A 19,744-nucleotide genomic window follows, 5' to 3' on the forward strand; every position below is an offset into this window, starting at 1 on the left:
AGCGCATTCCACAATCTCGGGGCAGCAACCGAGAATTTCCATCTCTGTGTAGCCACCAGACGAGCTGGTGGTAACTGGAGATGGACCTCTTCAAGAGACCTCAATGAGTGGTGGGGCTCATAGTGAAGAAGACGTTCTCTTAAATACCCAGGGCCTAATTATGAGTGGGGTATTAAGTTGTCATATGTAATATGAGCATCTGCATAAGATTATTATGGGCCAACCTTTTGATTTTCTGCTCTGCTTATGTTCTGGATTAATCCAAGATTATGTGTCTGTGGTTTTTTAAAAAATAATAATAACAACAACAACAATAATAATAATTAATAATGGGTTATCCTTTCCTGTAATTTCTTACTAGAGAGCTGGTCTTGTGATAGCCTGCATGACTTGTCCCCTTAGCTAAGCAGGGTCCACCCTGGTTGCATATGAAAGGGAGACCACTTGTGAGCTCTGTAAAATATAACCCTCAGGATGGAGCCGCTCTGGGAAGAGTGGAAGGTTTCAAGTTTCCTCTCTGGCTTCTCCAAGATAGGACAAGATTTTTATTTTTTTTTATAGGACAAGATTTTTTTATTGAACCAACAAACTACCAAAGCATACAGTACATTGCCAAAGCACAATTATATACAAAGTGGTTGTTTGTACATGATATATCTACAAAGATTTACACACAAGGATTTGGAAACACACAAGTTATGAAGTATATGCAGGTAGTACTGTAATTCGGGGGTGGGGGATTACAAGGCACATCAGGTAATCGGGGGGGTTACGTCCGACGTCCATTTCTACAATTTGTCCCATTGCTGTTTAGAAAGAGATTCTCTTGTCTTTTTGCACATAACCATACAAACTTTTCCAGAAGAGATTTACTGTCTCATCTGCGTGAACCTCTTGGTCGCATCTTCCCTCCCTATTCCTATGCATGAGCATTGCATAAATGACATACAAGTTTACTAACCTGATTACGAGAAGGGGAACGTTCCAATTCCCTAGTATGGGGGCACCCGTTCCATCCCGTTTCCTTGAAGGTTTCTTTCTGGGACCTCGAAAGGAGGTTCTATCGCTCAAACCCGAGGTTAGTTCTTCCCAAGTCTGTTTTTCCAAATCAGGCCACTCTAACAGCTTGCTTAGTCCCTGCCACACTCTTTTGGCTACCACACACTCTTTTAAGAAATGTGAGTGGGTTTCCCTAAATGTTTTGCCTAGCTCACTAGCTTTCTGTTTGCAGGTGATTTTAGGGCACTCTTGTTGGTCCTCTGGGAGCCATGGCTTAGCCATGGTAGTACTTGATGGTATAAGCGCCACCTTGTTTCCCATAAATGGAAAGGGACTTTTTTCTCTTTAAAGAGAGTGATATTCCTGCCTGCAACCTTGGAGAAGCCACTGCCAGTCTGTTAAGACAATACTGAGCCAGATAGACCAATGGTCTGACTCAGTATATGGCAGCTTCCTATGTCCCTACTACACAAACATCTCTTACTGCACAATCCTATAATAACTTACTGCACAATCCTCTTACTGAAAATTGTAGTTAATGAACTGCGTTATTGAATGTGTACTGGTCTAATCCATATGCCAGTGTTAGCAGTTACTTCATGTTCATGGTTTTACAAGTATCTCGTAAATTTATAGGCCCCACCATAAAATGAGTAACAAAAGTATTTCTTCAGATGAAATAATTTAAATTAAATTAAACCAAACCAAATTTAGGATATTACATTATAGCCAAAACACAGTAATTCTTCTATGTCTGTATATGGAAGAATGGGAATTTGTATGAAGGTGTGTTGTTATTCAACCTGTATATCTATCTGTCTGTCTGTCTGTCTGTCTCTGTCTATCTATCTCTCAAATGTACCTGTTGCTAATCCCATGTGTGGCAGTTCTCACGAGAGTTTGCAAGCAGCTGCCAAATAGTGACGGGGAAGGGCAGGCGGGGGGAGAAATTGCTGGCCAGGAGAACAGCGGAGTGGCAGCCATTGGGCAGGGAGGGTGAGAGGAAAACGGTGGCCGGGGGGAGGGCGAGAGGAAAGCCAAGAAGAGAACTAGAGGCACAGATGCTCTGTGCCCTGTTCAGTTAGTTGCTATTAATAGCTCTCATGTGAAGAGTGAAATTATTTTGGGAGCTGGCTTTGACATACCCTTCTTTTGAAATGCCTTGTGGGAGTAGGCAGCAAAAGCAGTAATGTATTGCTGACCTGCTTTTGGTTGGAGTTTAAATTTAATTTGAAATTTAGAGTGCTATAGATTTTTAGAATGTTTTGCTGGCATAGATGCCAGTGATCAGTCTACCACTTGAAGACACCCCGTGTTTTAATGAAACTCTCAGGAATAGTGGAGATAAGATTATTCACCCAGAATGGCTCATTTTGAATAATAATATTGGGGAATTTTGGAGGGGAGACAAACTATCTTGGGCCACTGCCAATATTTCCTTGCTCTCATTTCTTATCTTTCCTCAGTCTTTTGTGGTGTTTCTTCTCAGGGTTATGTACACCCTTAATACTCATGTGATTGACAAAATATAGGCCTTGTGAAATGATTTTTAAATGCTCATCTGTTGTTGCGTAATAGTGCGACATAGTATTGGTTCTATGAGCTCTCAATTAATGTATAATCTTGTCTTGCTCCAGCTTATCTCATATCTGTATGAATAATAATATAATATAATATAAAAGGGTGAAGGAAAAATGAGGAGAAACTCAGTTGTGGTGTGGCCTATGGGTGGATGGCACTTAATAAGGACATTCCACTGAAGTACAAAATAAATAAAAGGAAAATAGTAGTAACGAGACTGCAAGTGATTTCTGCCGCTTGCTGAGCATCAGTCCCTCGCTTTCACTGACCTACAAGGAATTACAAAAGAGGAAAGCAGGTGCAGTGTGTGTAGATCTCTGATCAGTGCTTTCACAGACTATCTCTATGAAAGGAATCAGGGCATCTTTGTGCTTTGTTTGCACACTATGTTGGTGGCTTGAAGCAACAGCCAAATCTGTTTCCAAGTGCAAGGATATACACAAAATCTGTTGGGCGACGATACTTAGCACACCTGCTACATGCCTTTGAGCCAGATTTTCAACCCCTGACATTGTTTTGCTGCAGCAGCAGTAGATCTTTGCCATCTTATTGCCCCCAGACCTCAAAGAAGACAGGACACACAGAGTGGATTAAACTAGGGCCATACTCAGAAAGCCAGCGTGGTGTAGTGGTTAGAGTGCTGGACTAGGACCGGGGAGACCTGAGTTCAAATCCCCATTCAGCCATGAAACTAGCTGGGTGACTCTGGGCCAGTCACTTCTCTCTCAGCCTAGCCTACTTCACAGGGTTGTTGTGAAAGAGAAACTCAAGTATGTAGTACACCGCTCTGGGCTCCTTGGAGGAAGAGCGGGATATAAATGTAAAATAATAATAATAATAATAATAATAATAATAATAATAATAATAATAATAATAAATAAATACTTCATTAACTAACAACAGTTGGGGGACTTGCAACAAGAAAACATTAACTGGAGTGCGGGCAACTCCAACCCCACACAGGAGCTTCAAGCCTCCTAGTGAGAACTGTCAGCCCCTGCACGCTGTTGGCCGATGTTACCAGGCCAGGAGAAGGCCACCAGCGTCAGCTGCCTGGCCAACTCCCAGCCACACAGTTTACTGTGCTGAGGAGGTGGCAGCCTGGATCACAGCCCCCCTCGAGTCCCACAACCATTCCCAGCAAGCCCGGGCTGCAAATCCCTGATGGGCTGTTCCATGGAACCACCCTTCACCCAATAAAGATGCCTCCGGTTGAACATCGATAGGTCCTTACTCACCCTGCCCACACTCACCTGCCAGTGTGACCATCTTCCTAACACAACTCCCACCCCTAAGATACTCCAGAAATCAATCAGTGAAGAGTAGGCGAAAAAATCCCCAACCACAGCCAATCAAGTTGAAGACCAAAAATTCCTACTCGGGCCCCATAAGCGACCAGCTGTTCTCTCTCCGAATAAAGGGAGGGCAGGTGGGAGCCAATCTCAGATGCGTTGTGAAGGAGGGAAGGGGAGTCAAATGGTGACATCACGCCACGATGCTTGGCTCCCTATTGGCTGCCGGCCTGCCAGAGCACAAGCTGTCTGTCCTGCTTCCCAGTGGACTGGTGGCAAACCCCACCCTACCCCGCAGCTTGCAGCATTGGGTGGAACAGCATTTCCTGACAAAGAAGATTTGAAAATTGAATTGCGCAGAAATGAATACAATTCCGGAGCATACATTGTTTTAGGTGTGGGGTGGAGAGAAGGAGCAGAACTGGAAGAGGGAAGTGCCCTTCTTATCTTTGGGCCTCTTTTTCTCCCTTTCTAAGTATGCTTATGATGTATCACCTCAATGATCAACTTTCGTTGGGACAAAATTAGACCGAGTATGTAATTTTGTTGACGACTATGTAATTTTGTTGACGTTTTTAATTGTTGGAGTGCAGTCTTAGTTAATTGAACCATGTTCTGCCTATCCCTCTACCACACAGCTAGGTGGCCAGATTTGGCTTTTAATACGGCCCATTTGACCCACGAGTATACCCCTTAGGTTCTGGCAACTCTGCCACACAGTTCCTTTTGTCAACCAGGTTTTCAATAAGCAACTCCTCAGAGTAAAGAAACGTGGTTCATATCAATTACTTGGGGTATCGTATTTTCTTCTGATGAAAACAAGGAATGACAGTATCTTCACTTGGCTGTCAACAAGAACTTAGTGAGCCCTTGTGTCCTTGGTCTATAGCATAACAAGAAAAGAAAATTGCCTTTAGCATACTTTCTGTGAGAATATATTGGTGGCTTGTACTACTTAATTGTGCAAATATTGTTGATGCAAAACACAGGCAGGTCACCAAGAAGGAAAAGATCCATATTGTCTAAGTGCTTTGCTTGAGTAGTGTCTGGGGGCAGGTGGAGAGTCTGCTGATATTTATTATTATTAAGAATAAGCCTGCAGTTAACCAGTTGCTCATTTATCTGTGCATAATTATAGCCCCCTTTAGGTACAGTATTTCACTTGCCAGGTCATACAAGCCAGGGGCGTAACTATAATAGGGCAAGGGGAGACAGTTGTCTGGGGGCCCACTGCCTTGCCCCCCCCCCGAGGCACGTCACATGACTGACTCCCCCAGCTGCGCACCCACCCGGGCTTCCTTCAGTTGTATTCATCCTCCGAAATTGATGTGAGTGTTAAGACCTGGAGCTACCAGAACAGCATGTCTTTCTCTAGTACCATTAAATGACTTGCATCGTCAACAATTTACAAAACTTTTTAAAAAATAATTTAGGATGATGTTCTATTGTGGCGCATGTATATATTAAATGCTTTTTGTTACCACTATTCAGCCTCATTTAAGATTTATTTACTTCATGAGCTGAGCTTCAGTGAGGGGGGCAGGCATTTTAAAATCTTGTCACTGGGCCCACTCCAACCTTGCTACGCCCCTGATACAAGCACAGTGACACATGTGGACATGAAAGTGGATAGACAGATTAGAAAAAGCTTGGAAGCCTAGTATATTTCTACAAGGTTGTTTGAGATTATTACAATTTAAGCCTAAAGGTTTCCAAACAGGTATCAAACATTCTAATCATCATCTTCATTCAGTAAGTAATTGTCTTCATCTCTCTCCAGATCTCCTATCATGCCAGTTTTATTACAATCTCTCCATTTGCTCTCATATTATTCCTTTATTTTGAATTTGAAAGGAACATTCTGATAGTATATCACATTCTGAATTGGTATTCATTGTGGCCATGTACCCAATACATGTTTGTATCGTGTTGTGATCTTTAATTAATATTTATGTATTTATGCTGGCCTTGGGCCGAAATAAACAAATACATACATACAATTAATATTTGGAGCATGTCAGTTCGGAAGAAAAAGCTAAAGAAAAAGACTTATTGCAAAGACAAACAAGAATTAACAGAGATTAAGGTGAAAATGTGCTACCTAAACACACAAGATTTTTAAACCAACTTTCTTTTGCACATCAAGTTTTAAAAGAGTGAGGGGATGGGGAAAGTATGGTGTAGTATTTTAGAAAATACACTGAGTTATTTTCTGACATTAGTATCAAAATTAATTGCCTGAGCTTTATGAAGTGAAATGTATCATTTATATGTTGCCAAACAGAAATAATGCTATTAAGGAAAAGTAGGCAAGATCATATTTCTTGTGTAGCTCTAGCAGCAGACCTTGCCATTGGCTTTTTGAGACCAAGTAAATGATGCAAAATCACAGGCAGGCTGCATATTTGTTTATTTCCAAGAACCACCCCCAAGGAGGTTGAGGGGACTCTTGGTTTTTTTGGAAGTTAGATAAGTAATTCTTTAGAAAATAAATATGGGCTGTCAGATTCCCAGCACCATCCAAAAAGACCTTGATTCTGCTACCCTTGGATGGATTTCTGTGCTGTTCTTTCAGTGAAGCAAATATATAATGCATAACACTCTGATTGTAGATGAATTTATCTGAATGGCACACATGTCCAAATAAGTGTGCTTAGTATCACAAAGACTGTTATTCCAGACTTGGCTTGTAAAATGAGAGAGGCTGGGTCTGAAGCCTGCATATTAGCCATGCTTATAGTTTTGACATAATAAGGTCATTCACATGACCAAAGTGGGGTGGTCTAGGGGGGAGAAAGACAGGATCCAACCTACCTTCCCCCCAGACAATCGGAGCCTCTTCGGGACTCTGCTGCTCCCAAAGCGGCAGAAGGAAGTCCTCTGGTATCCCACAATGCACCATGAGGGCAGCAGATATGCAGCCTCCTTTCCCTGGCTGTTCTTTACATGGGACTCTATGGCTGGGACTCCTGGCAGCCATTTTAAGAGCCGCAGTGCTCCAGATGACCGCAAAGGGAGGTAAGATAGGCTCCGGTTTCCTCCTACCTCACTTTGTGCCCAGGTAGCAGGTCTGGGCTATCTGGGTCTGGGGCAGCTTGGCTGGGAAGGCTCCCAGTCAACAAGGCAACATGAGCTGCTTGAGTTAACTCTCTCCTACCCAAGCAGTTCACTTGGTGAAAATGGGCTCAGTGTCTTTTCTCTCTTATCACAGATACTTGGGGCTGAATATGGTTATGTCATGTTGGGGGGGAAAGCACTGTCTGATATGTTGCATAAGGCAACACCGCTATGCACATCTAAAGCAATGTCCATGGTGCTGCCACTGATAAGATTTCTGTTGCTTTTATAATGTAAACCTGATGAAGAACAAATGAGACGAATAGTGTCAGATTCTAGTTTTAACAGTCACATGCATAAATCTAAAGTAACACCATGGCTTTGAAGACTGATGATATCAGAGACTAGAATCTCAATCCTGTAGTTTTTGCTGTTTAAAGTGATTATTTTTTTCATCCCATTCATGGGATGGTTCTTTGCTCAGTCCATTAACTAATCAGATGGCTTGAGTTCATTCACCTTGCTTTCTTTTTTTAAAAAGGTAATTACAAAATAAGCAGTGTACCAGAAAAATATAGATCCCATCTTGATTTTGATATATTGCTCATTGCAAAGTTTCATTCTCTCCAAAGTTTAATTCTGCTCCAAAGTAAAGTGATGATTCAGATAATTTAGTGACTCACTAAAGCCCTGTGCATTAATTAGCCCGTGCATCTCTTGCTCAGAACAAGGATGTTGTTGCTATTCTCAAAGCAGAAGAATCTGTATAATGCTTCACCAGGCTTTGATGTTGCTTAGGGATTTAGGGCACGATTCAGCCCATGGTATATATGTGTTGTTAGACATCATAAAGCTTTTCTATACATGCAGTTCGTCACGCAAAAGAGGGCAGCTGGCCATTGGGGAGTGGGACCCATGGGAGGAAATCCCATATGCAGGAGCAGCAGGCACAGAAGAGGGAAGGGAAGATTCAGCAGTGCACTGAAGCGGGGGGGGGGGTAGGTTCCAAAACATCTAATCAATTGACTGGGGATAGGGGCTCTCCTCCTCCTCTGGAGATCATCAGGGAAATGCTGGGCAATCATCTGTGGGGGGCGGGATCTAACTCTGGATTCCCTGCATCAAGCACGGGGTTGGATTATATGGTCTCTAAGTCCCTTTCCAACTCGATGAGCCTGTTCTCACATGCAGGGGAAACCAGGCTAACAAAGCCAAGCCCAGTCCTGCCCGTGTGTGAGAACTGCCAGGATCAGTCCCCAAGCAGCCTGTGCAGCTTATGGCAGGCTGAGCACAGAGGGAAAGATAAGCAGGCAGGGCAGGGAGGTAAATGAGCAGCTCATTTTTGGACACCACTGCTTTGGGGAGAGAAATTTGATTAGGTCTCAAGTTTTACAATCTCATGTGCCTGTTTTGTATACTATTCTAAATATATTTATTCTTTCCATGCTTCAGGTTGCACCCATCATTAAAGAGAGGATGATGAAAAAAGGCAGCATGATGTTAGGGTACCAGCCTCATCATGGCAAGGTTAATTTCTTCCGCCAGGTCATTATCAGCCCCCAGGTGAGTCGTGAAGACATGGACTTCCTGCTGGATGAGATCGACTCGCTTGGTAGAGACTTGTAACTATTGACCCACAACATTTGGCACACCGTGTGTGTGTGTGTGTGTGTGTGTGTGTGTGTGTGTGTGTGTGTGTAGTTTACAGATTGAGAATGCTTGTTGCATAATGGTACTAGATCTTGTAACTTGTAGACATATGTTCAAGTGACTCAAACCACTGTCTAGAACACCCTAGGGACATGGTTTTATTTTATCATTGCTCCTCTTAACAAGGAGATGATGCTTTTGAAAGAGACATTTTGTTTCTAATGTTGGCAGGTACTCAGCTGATACTCATTGCCGAGTTGGGCCAAATGCACCACTGATGTAAATTGTCATAAATCAGTTGACATTAATGGAGTTAAGCCATTGGAAGAGTAGGGCTGAGCCCCAGTGAGTATTAAGAAAAGAAGTATCTTCGTATGTTAGTGTTGCACAGTCTAAAGGTTAGAGGCAGAGATTGATGGGTTCTGCTGATGCAAGGAGTTTGCTAACCAAAGTGCTAGCTAGTGAGTGAGTTGAACACACATCTTCATCTCTACCAATTTTTCTTAAAATATCCATAACATTAAAATTTTGCAATTTCACCATAAACCTTTATGATCTTTTGAGGGGAAAAATACATATAGTTTCTGAACCACTTTTCTAATTAAATCTATATTGTTAAAGAAGGGTCTTTCTTAAGCATTTTAGAGGCATAGTCAAAGAAATTTTACATATACATATATGTATATACATATATCTATATAAATATCTCCTAGAGCTGTATTTTTTTATGCTATGTGGCTGTTTAAGGATTACTGTATTGATTCATCCACTGGTGTATTTCTAAAGATGTAAAAACTACCAATACAAGTGAGCAGAGTGTAAATTTGGGAAAGATTGCTAAAGATCATATATATGTCTAGTAATTTGAAATGTCTTCATAATATTCGAACAGAGGTAAATACATACTTTCTTGTGAATGTGAAAGGCCCATAGGTTTAACCCATTTCATTTCATTTGTTTGTTACGGTATGTTTCAACAAAGATTTCTCATTCATGGTTTTGTTCTTGCATTACTGTATGTAGGACATCTGCTATATTTGCTTACTTGAATTTGAAATGTGTGGCATGGTGTAATAATTAATTTATTAGGGTTCTGTATTTTTACCTGCTACTGTCGGATCTATGTGATATGTAAAGTGCATAACAGAATTGTCCAGTTTCAGCATTGTTGTGGTACTCTTTTGTAGTAGCCTATTTAACCCTAACAAGTGCAAAACTTCTGTGTTTTTAGGTATATTTGAATAAAAAGTAATTGATAACTCTTCTCAATAAATCCAGATTTTTAATTGTTTTAAACCTTTTTGCATGTTAAGCTTTTTCACTTGTCCAAAGCTTGTGAAGTAGGCCCTGATTCTTAGGTATGTACTTAAACTGGGTTGTTTCTGACGTACTGACTCTGCACAGATCCTCAGTTGAATTTGAGAAATCATGCTGTACCTTTCCATCCGAATGCATCTCTGAAATGCACCCAAGGTTCACTTTTGCCAAAGAAACTGAGCTTTGTTGGCTTGTTGGTTTTAAGCGAACCGACCCCCAGGGTCTCCCTCACCCCAGCTTCTTATAAGAGGCTTGGCACAAAGCAACCAAGAAATGGCCATGGATTGGGCAAATGGCAGGGGGAGAGGCCATAGAAACCACTACCAACAAAACAAACCATGTGCTGTCTAAGGGTGTGCACGGAACCGCACAGCTGCGGTCCGGTCCGGGTGGAGGGGGTTCCTTTAAGGGCAGGGAGGGTTTACTTACCCCTCCCGCCGCTTTGCCCCCTCCAGCGCCTGTATTTTGTGTAGAAATTGGGGCGGCAGGATATCTCCCCGCCGCCCCTTCTTCCTCCTGAATGAAAAAGGCTGCAACAAGTCTTCTGCGCATGCGCGCGCGCACGTGCCCTTCACGTCTCCCCGACGCGGTGGGTAGACCGGGCCTACCCGCCGCGTCGGGGAGACGTGAAGGGCACGTGCGCGTGCGCATGCCCAGAAGACTTGTTGCAGCCTTTTTCATTCAGGAGGAAGAAGGGGCGGCGGGGAGATATCCTGCCGCCCCAATTTCTACACAAAATACAGGCGCTGGAGGGGGCAAAGCGGTGGGAGGGGTAAGTAAACCCTCCCCGCACTTAAAGGAACCCCCTCCACCCGGACCGGACCGACCAGGTCCGAACTGGTCCGGACACACCACTAGTGCTGTCAGGTCATCTGCCTAGAGAATTCTTTGCTTGTTTTTGGAAGCTTGGTTAGAAGCTTTTGTGTCCGTGTTTCATCTGACAGGGCCCACTGTTCTGCCATTTTCAATGGACTGGAAAAGTGGAATGTTACTATGGCACCTCTAACTGTGCATTTATTTGTTTCAAAATATTACTTATTCAACTTATCTGATCACAAAGAGCCTCCCAAGCAGCTTGCAACAATAAAAAAGCTACACGTAATGGGTATCAACATTTTAAAAACCAAAAAATTAGAACATCAAAACAATATCAGAACAGTAGAAATAGATTAATTTGAATTAGTAGGAACATCAGAAAATAAAATAAAAGCCCCCAGATTCCTCCAGAACAACAACAAAAATAGGTTTGTAACACAGTGAAAAGCCAGGATCAAGGGCGGGCCAGACACCAGAATCCGGGTTCTATGGTAGTTAAAGCCCACACCTGTCATCTCTGAAAGTGAGGGGATGCAGAGCAGTGCCTCGCTGAAGACCTGTGAGAGGAGATAGGTTCATAGAGCCAGGATTAGTTCCTTCAGGAAGCCTGCTTTTAGGCCTCATTCCCTTCCCACATTTGGCCAAGATCCAAAATCCAGTGGCTCCTTAACTCTCACAAACAAGGGAGATAGGTGAGGCTGCAAGAAAGTTTTAATGAACTCAAGGTGATAGGACAGGAATAATGGGTGGCTCTGTGGAGGTCTCCATTCAGTTTTTATCCTATGCTTCCTCTAAGAGGCTCAGTGTGATGTACAGTACTCTCCCCTCCCACTTTATTTTCACACCAGCCCTGTGAGTTAGGCTTAGGCTTAGTGAGAGTAGGTGAATCCAGCCTAACATTGCATGTGAAATGGAGAAGGTAGGAGTAATTTTTAGGGATGTGCACAAAACCAGTTTGCCCGGTTCAGTTCGAATCCGAACTGGGTTCGAACTGAGAGGGGGAGGTTCAGTTTTGATTTTGCTTAAATCCTCCTGGTTCAATTCAAGTTCGAACTGGTTTGAACCTCCCAAAGTGGGTGGGGTGGTGATTGGCACCCATGGGTGCCTACCACCCAACCCCCAAAGCAGTCGGACACTCGTACCATTTTTTTGCAAATTTTTGATTTGTTTTATTCTTTTCTCATAGGGTATAATGGGACTTATTGTGTAGCACCTATGGGTGCCAACTACCACCCAAACCCCGAAGCAATCGGAGACTCCTACAATTTTTAATGAATTTTTGAAATATTTTAAATTATTTTTCTCATAGGGTATAGGTATAATGGGACTCGAACCAGCCCATTATCCCCTATGTGGAGCACCTAGGAGCACTAAAGTGGGATGGGTGATAGGCACCCAGGGGTGCCTACTACCCACCAAACCCCAAGGCAATCGGACACTCCTCCGATTATTGGTGATCTTTAAAAGTATTTTTGAATTCCCAATAGGGAATAATGAAGATTCCAGCAAATGTATAGCTTCACATCAGGGGGGTGAGAGGGGTGGCCTAGTGTGGAGTGTGGAGGGGTGGTAGTGCCCAAGGGAGGCAAAGGGCTAACAGAATAATTTCAAAGGAATAACAGAATAATTTCAAAGGAATTGGGCAAAGGGCTGATTTTTTAAGTGATTTTTGAAGTTTATGTGTCTTTAAGGTTTTTCTCCATGCAGAAGAATAGATGTTTCAGCAGCCCCATAACTGCATTTGGGGGACACTGGGTGACCCAGAGTGAGTGGTGGTGTAGTGACCAGAGGGTGCCAACCATGGGGTACTGGGTTTTGTTGTTTCTGTGGTGTTCTGAGTGTAGATTCTCTGGTAGCAAATGAGATTTTCAATGACAAACCATGAATCTACACTCACAGATTGAGAGTGGGATCAAAAATGAACTAAGCAGGCATCACGCCTTAGAGGAAACAGTGTTCCCATGCATTCACAGATTCTTGTGCTCACATATGAACCTAGCTGTGGTTGTAGGTCTTCAGCAGAGCTTAGATTTCGTCCATCTAAGGCAGGACTGCACAACTTTTTCCTTCCTGCAGATGTTGGACTACAACTCCCATCATCCCTGACTGTTGGCCACTGTGGCCGAGGATGATGGGAGCTGTAATTTAAAAGCAGCTGGAGGACCCAAGTTGCATAGTCCTGATCTAAGCTTTACTAGAGTTTTATCTCAAGGCAGAAGATGCAGGTTTATGTACTCAAGAGATCCCTCCTTAAACACAGTTTTTGTAAGGGGATTGTAGTTTCTCCTTAATAGTGTCAGGAAAAATCTACTGTATTTTCACTTAAGTGCTTACAGGTTACCCCAAGATGCTTTCTAAATACCATGTGTGCCTTAAAGGGCAAGCCTGCAGAAGGCCAATAGATCCTCAACCTTCTAAGTCTTCAATCAGAAACCTTTCTTGGCCATACGATTAGACCAGATGTTGTCAGGAAAAAAACAGCAAGGTAAACATGGAACACATAAGTATGCTCTAGCCAAGTGCGCTTTCTCCGCTCCTACACCTCTTAAAGTAAGCATTTTTTTATTTTGCTTGTGAAATTTCTAGCCATGGCCCCTTAGAGACAAAAGGGGGTGGTGTTAACAAATTACTGCGTTTCTACTCTACAAGCTAGCAGGAATCCAAACAGAGGTTGTGCTACCGGTTTCTAGTATGTGATCCAGTATCACTTATTGCTAGGAATGATGCAAGACAGTGCACAAGATCCAGCATCTTTTTCAGTACTGCAGAGGATACTGGGAAATAAGTCCCAGACTGCATGTAGCTTCATCCATGTGAAAGCTGCTCTCTAGGACCACACCACAGCCCCAGTGCAAGGGATCCAGGGCCAAGTCTTCAGGATTACATTTTGCATCTAGGGGTGTGCAGAACTGGTTCAAATAGAACCGGGTTTGATTCGAACCGGCCCAGTTTAACTTGTTCAACTGTAACTGAACTCCCCCCCCAAAAAAAGGTGGGGGGAAACCACATATAATGGTACAAAGTCATCATGTGAATGCACTCTGAATGTTGGTGGGGAAAAAATGTCCACTGTGCAGTTTCCATTGTTATTAAGGCTAATAACCTGAAATTACAATGTGCTCCAAGATTCACAATTCTGCAAAAGTAAAGTTGCTTTGTGAGCTGGATTTCCCATTCATTCTGTGGAGGTGGCATTCTTCATCTCACATTAGAGCTCATATGCCTCCATGTAACTGCTGGAATAGATGGTCTGTGACTATGAATACGCTACACAGTATGAATCCAAGCCAGCATAGCATAGTGGTTAGAGTGTTGGACTAGGACCGGGAAGACCCGAGTTAAAACCCCCATTCAACCATGAAACTCACTGGGTGACTCTGGGCCAGTCATGTATCTCTCAGCCCAACCTACTTCACAGGGTTGTTGTGAGGATACAAATAACCATGAGCTCTTCGGAGGAAGAACGGGATATAAATGTAAACAATAAATAAATAAATAAAAATAATAAATCCACAAAATAGCAGACTAAACAGGTAAGGGATTGAGGTTCAGAGGATCCCACCATAGGACAGCCGTAGGAAAGGCAAGATTGTGCCGTCGAGTCGGTGTCGACTCCCGGTGACCACAGAGCTATGCGGTTTTCTTGGTAGAATACAGGAGTGGTTTACCATTGCCTTCTCCTGTGCACTATGAGATGGTACCTTTCAGCACCTTCCTATAATGCTGCCTGATATAGGAGTTTCCCATATTCTGGGAAATACACCCGCGGAGATTCAAATCAACAGCCTCCTGCTCTCTAGGCAGGTTGCTTCTCTGTTGTGCCATTAGGTGGCTTAGGCCAGCAAGACTAAGTCACAAGAAGAATTGATAAGAGTTTGGATGTCTCATTGGCTATTTGGATAATAAGCTTTTCCTATATTCACTTTTGATCTTTGAATCAGTATACATAAAAGAATGCATCATTCCAACAGCTCCAGCCAGGCAAATATCTTTTCCTTCTTCCATATCCCTGCAGCTTTGACATAATTGTATCCCTTAATAATGTTAGCAAATCCAGGCAGGTTATCAAGCTCCTGGAAATTATCTCTTCTCCAATTTATTTCCATCTGCAGGTTGGCCGGTGCCCTATGCAAAATATTATTACTACATGCTGAAATATTGTAATTGCACAAATAATGTAATTGCACGAATTCACTATGTCATGATTAAACATGCTAATTGCAGGTTGGATGCACTCGAATCTACTCTAGTTGGCAAATGCATTGTGTAACTTGGGAGGGGATGCAATGAGCCCCCCCTGCCCACTTTTAAATTAAATCAAGTCCTACAAAATTAGATGTTTTTGCTACAAATGTTAAATTACCTACTATTCTAATTCTGTAACTACAAAATAATTAAGCAGGAATAATATAACAATTCAGTTGAAAAACAAGGTAATTTTGTGCATGAACAGGAAAATTAACAAAAGCAGAGGTTTTATGAGAATGTAGTATAACCTTAACTGATCAAATGTGAATTGTATTGTGAGGCCATAGTGGGTACCTATAAGAGCAGCATACTGAAGAGGCCATACAAATTAAATATAGAATGAGAAGTTAGTTAACCCTTGCTAACTGAGTCACCTTATGTGGTGCAGTGGGAAAATGCTTGACTAACAAGCAGAAGGTTGCTGGTTGGAAGTTTTGGCTTTTTTAAAGCCAAACTTTGGGTTACGGCCCATTTGACCCACGAGTATACCCCTTAGGTTCAGGCAACCTATATCGGGCAGCAGCGATATAGATACTGAGAGGCATAATCTCATACTGCGTGGGGGGGGGGCAATGGTAAATCCCTCCTACTAAAGAAAACCACAGGGCTCTCTGGGTGAAATAGACTTGACAGCACAATTTACCTTTAACTAGGCAGAGGGGCCCCGTTTAAAGTAGTGGATCTCTCATAATGGATAGAGAAGCATTCACATTTGATCAGTTAAGGTTGATCAATTAAGGGCTTTATTCATCCCAGGATATTAGCGGCCCTCCCAGTGGCTGTTGGTGGTGCCTCCTGTGTGTTTTTCCATTTTGACCGTCAACCTGTTTGGGACAGCGAACTATTTTCCCATTCTTTTTCCAAGGTAAACTGATTGCGAACTTCTTTGCTGAAAAGTGATATGACAATGACAATATACAAACAGCATTTAGATACTGTACAGTGAAAACTGAAGCAAGTTAAGAGTTCTTTCCAAGAAGAAACATTTTTGACATGTTCCTTGAAATTCTGAAAATTTAAGGAAAGCCAAGTGAGTTTCTATATGATAATTTGAATTTCTCAGGGAGATGGTGCACATCCTCCTTTTCCTCACACAGTACCATTAGCAGAAAGTGTAAAGTAAGTAACTCTTCTATGAGCAGAAGATGTTTTCTGCATACAACAGGACACCTTTGGATCCAACAGCCAGTACTTTACAGTGACTGATACACAACTCTTGGAGATGAATATGGCTTAGAATATTTCATTATGTAGCAGATGCAAAAATTACTAAAAGAAACAAATATTGTCAATTAATGGAAGTATGGTATGCAGCTCACAGTGCATGTAATTTCTTCTTCATTACTTCTGGTTGTCAGTTAACATAGTCATTAAAAAAGAATTCGTGCTGGAAACATGGGAAAAATGGGATTACAAATGTATGCAGATTGTTCAGCATTGACTTTAATGTGATCCTGCTAAAATAATTACTTGTTAAGTTTGTGGCTGTGAATGCAGTTAATATGGCAGCAGGAGCTGCTAAGATTTACAAAATCTGCTCTAATAATTAAAACAAAGAAGAACCCTGCTGATCAAACCAAAAGCCTATCTAGTCTAACTCCCTGTTTCCCACAGTAGCCCGCCAGATTGTAGGGGTGTGCAAATAAGTTCGAATTCAAACCGGCTCAACGTCGAACATGCCCAGTTTGAGGGTTTGACATCAAGCCAGCTTTGAGCCAAACCTGCCCCTGTTTGGCTTGATCTCTAGCTCAATTTCTAGTAGTACGGGGTTCTGCCTTAAAAATACCTTTTTTAAAAAGAACTGAAACTTACCAGCTCTGGGGGCTGCTGGCTACACAGTGGTCCATTGTGCATGTGTGGCAGCCTCCAAAATAGCTGCCGCAATGACACAAAGGCCTGGAACAGGCCAAAAACCACTTGAACTGGCCATAGTGATACTGGGGGAGGCTGGTGGTGGGACGGGGAACCTCTGGAGGCCCGCCACGGCAGTGCCCCTGAAGGTGGTAAGTTTCAGTTTTAAAAAAAATTAAAAGGTAGAACCCCCGAACTCGAACCAAACCAGGGGTTGTTCAGGGTACAAAGCTGAACATGCCTGGTCCGGTTCGGACTCAAACAGAACCAGGCATACCGATTTTGTGCGCACCCCTACCAGATTGCTCTGGGAAGCCCATAAGTAGATGAAGGCATGCCCCCTCTCCTGCTGCTGCCCTCCCCACAACTGAAATTCAAATCCATACTGCCTCTGGAGGTTAGGGATGTACACATAACTAGTGGGAGTGGGGAGGGCTCAAGGGTGATTGGAAGCATCGGTTCCAATCAAAGCATTTCTCCCAGAATTTATAGCACTCAACATCACAAAGCCTGTCATCAAGATCTCTCTATATATCTCTCAAGAGTCTGATGAAAAAGCTTAGCTTGGCATTCATTTCCAAAATGAGTGTGGCAGAGCCTGCTCCCCGCCACACACAAATACACATCATTTTGAGGTGAAAGTGCAGCCACCTTGGTGCCACCACAGAAAAGACCCCGCTGCATCCTGCTAGGTTTCTCACCACCTTGAGAATTGCATGGTGTAGCGGTTAGACTGTTTGACTACATCCAGGGAGACCTGAGTTCAAATCCCTGGTCAGCCATGAAACTCATGGCTAGCCATGTTCATGAGTCTACAAATCATAGTCTACCATGATCATGGTCTACCCTACCTCACAGGGTGGTAGTGAGGATAAACATAACCATATACACTGCTCTAAGCTCCTTGGAGGAGGAGTGAGATATAGATGTAAAGATTTAAAAAAACTTTAAAGACTAGTTGAATGCTTAATCTACCTTAATATATATGAGAGAGCGAGAGAGAGAGAGAGAGAGAGAGGTCATTCATCCAACCAAATTGCATACCCAGACGACCGGTGCGACGGCAATCGGCAGAGCTGCAATCTGTGCTTCTATATGAACCGAGAGTAAGGGAGGAGGTGTGCACCTGTCCTCCTCCCTCACTTTCACTGGCTGAGGAGTGCCAGGTGATAATGCCTGCTCACTGTGCGTGTGTGTGTGTACTGTGACAAAGATTGTGTCCAGACACAACCACCACTCATCTTCCTCCGCATCTTCCACTGTGAGTCTTATTGAATGGGGCATCTGGTTTTTGTGATCTGACCCAACATACATTCAAGCATATCACCATATCCACAAGGACTAGAAACCTGGTCCTTTTTAAAGTTCATGTTGAAAATTTTCTGCTCTTCACCAGATTCTGTGCTTTCCCCCCCTCTTGGTACATATGTGGAATTGCAGAATACGTAGAACTCTGCAATGAGGCAGTCAGAGAATGGAGCAGGAGGAGGGACATCTCCAGCACATTAAAAGAAATTTACAAATTCCTGCTTCATACTATTTCTTGCTCCGTATTGTCAGACAGTTGTTTTATATACACACACACGATTGACATGCTAATTAGAGGCTGTTAGCAGAAAGGTTTAGAATATATCTATAGGAGGACAAAGGCATGCAACTGAGTTAATTGGAAAATATGTAGCAATATTGCTTTACCTTCTTTTCTAGGCTGAAAGAGCTTTCAGGGTTATTCCCCAAGCAGTTACTTAACATACATTGTTCATTGTGGCAACATTTGTTTACCTTGTGATGCCAAAAGTTTGACAATAATCCATTGTAATCAGCTAATGCCCAATATACACCTATTAAAATGCACAACAATATTCAAATGTGTCTATAGATCCACTCATGCCCTGCTTACAAGGAGGATTAATTGCTTTATTGCCTGCAGACTGAGACAAAAAATAGTTTGCATTTTCCAATAATAATGCATTGTTATAAGGTACCAGCTTGTCCCCGTCCCCACCCCCTCCATTCAATATACGTATATCTACTGTGCGAGAAACATGCAATATGTTGCCAATCATATCTTCCTCTCTTTTTGTCAGTCCCCAGTGTTACATATCTGTTTACAATGGGCAGATTCACACATCTAGTGGCATTTGAGATTCATGTGAGCACTCCTAGTCCTGGGAGCATGAACTCCTCCCCCTGCCCACCCATCCCTGTGTGAGCCTCTATTTCCTGTTCAGATTCTGATACACCAAGATTGGTGGGTTCAAACGTCACAACCAATCCCAGCATATCCTGCCTTACTTCCATTAGGGAACCTGACACCCCTAACTTACAGTACTTCAGATCTCACTTATATATGTCGGGTTCCCTGGTAGGGAGAACCCAGTGGAGGAGAGCTGGTCTTGTGGTAGCAAGCCTGACTTGTCCCCTTTGCTAAGCAGGGTCTGCCCTGATTGCATATGAATGGGAGACTAGAAGTGTGAGCACTGTAAGATAATCCCCTCAGGGGATGGAGCCGCTCTGGGAAGAGCAGAAGGTTTCAAGTTCCCTCCCTGGCTTCTCCAAGATAGGGCTGAGAGAGATTCCTGCATGCAACCTTGGAGAAGCCACTGCCAGTTTGTGAAGACAACACTGAGCTAGATAGACCAAGGGTCTGACTCAGTATATGGCAGCTTCCCATGTTCCTACCAAGATTGCTGGGTTCAGACCTGGACAAATAGGGGAAAATATCAGAACTTGGACAAATAGGGAAATTCACTGTCACCCAGGGCTATGGGTATGTGCATATCCCAGGTGCCACCAAATGCATCTCTCTCTTTGTAGTTGGAAGCTGGTTTGAGTGAGCTGAACTCAAAATGAAGTGATGCATTTATGATCTGGTCCCTGTGGAGGAAGAAAAGGCTTTGCTTCCCTCCATATTATAATCTTTCTGTTCCACC

At 42.9% G+C, this 19,744-nt stretch overlaps 1 protein-coding gene across 7 annotated transcripts in view; it reads left to right on the forward strand.

Moving 5' to 3' along the window:
- Positions 1-9,875, forward strand: part of GADL1 (glutamate decarboxylase like 1) — a 184,277-nt gene extending 174,402 nt beyond the window's left edge. For all 7 annotated transcript variants that reach the window (XM_053263603.1, XM_053263606.1, XM_053263604.1 and 4 more), the window contains one exon: positions 8,382-9,875. In XM_053263603.1, coding sequence (XP_053119578.1) covers positions 8,382-8,555 — 174 coding nt within the window. In that variant the 3' untranslated portion in view covers positions 8,556-9,875. The remainder of the gene's footprint in view (positions 1-8,381) is intronic.
- Positions 9,876-19,744: the final 9,869 nt, after the last annotated feature.

This window comes from Hemicordylus capensis, chromosome 6 (assembly GCF_027244095.1).
Source record: "Hemicordylus capensis ecotype Gifberg chromosome 6, rHemCap1.1.pri, whole genome shotgun sequence".
Lineage (NCBI taxonomy): Eukaryota > Metazoa > Chordata > Lepidosauria > Squamata > Cordylidae > Hemicordylus > Hemicordylus capensis.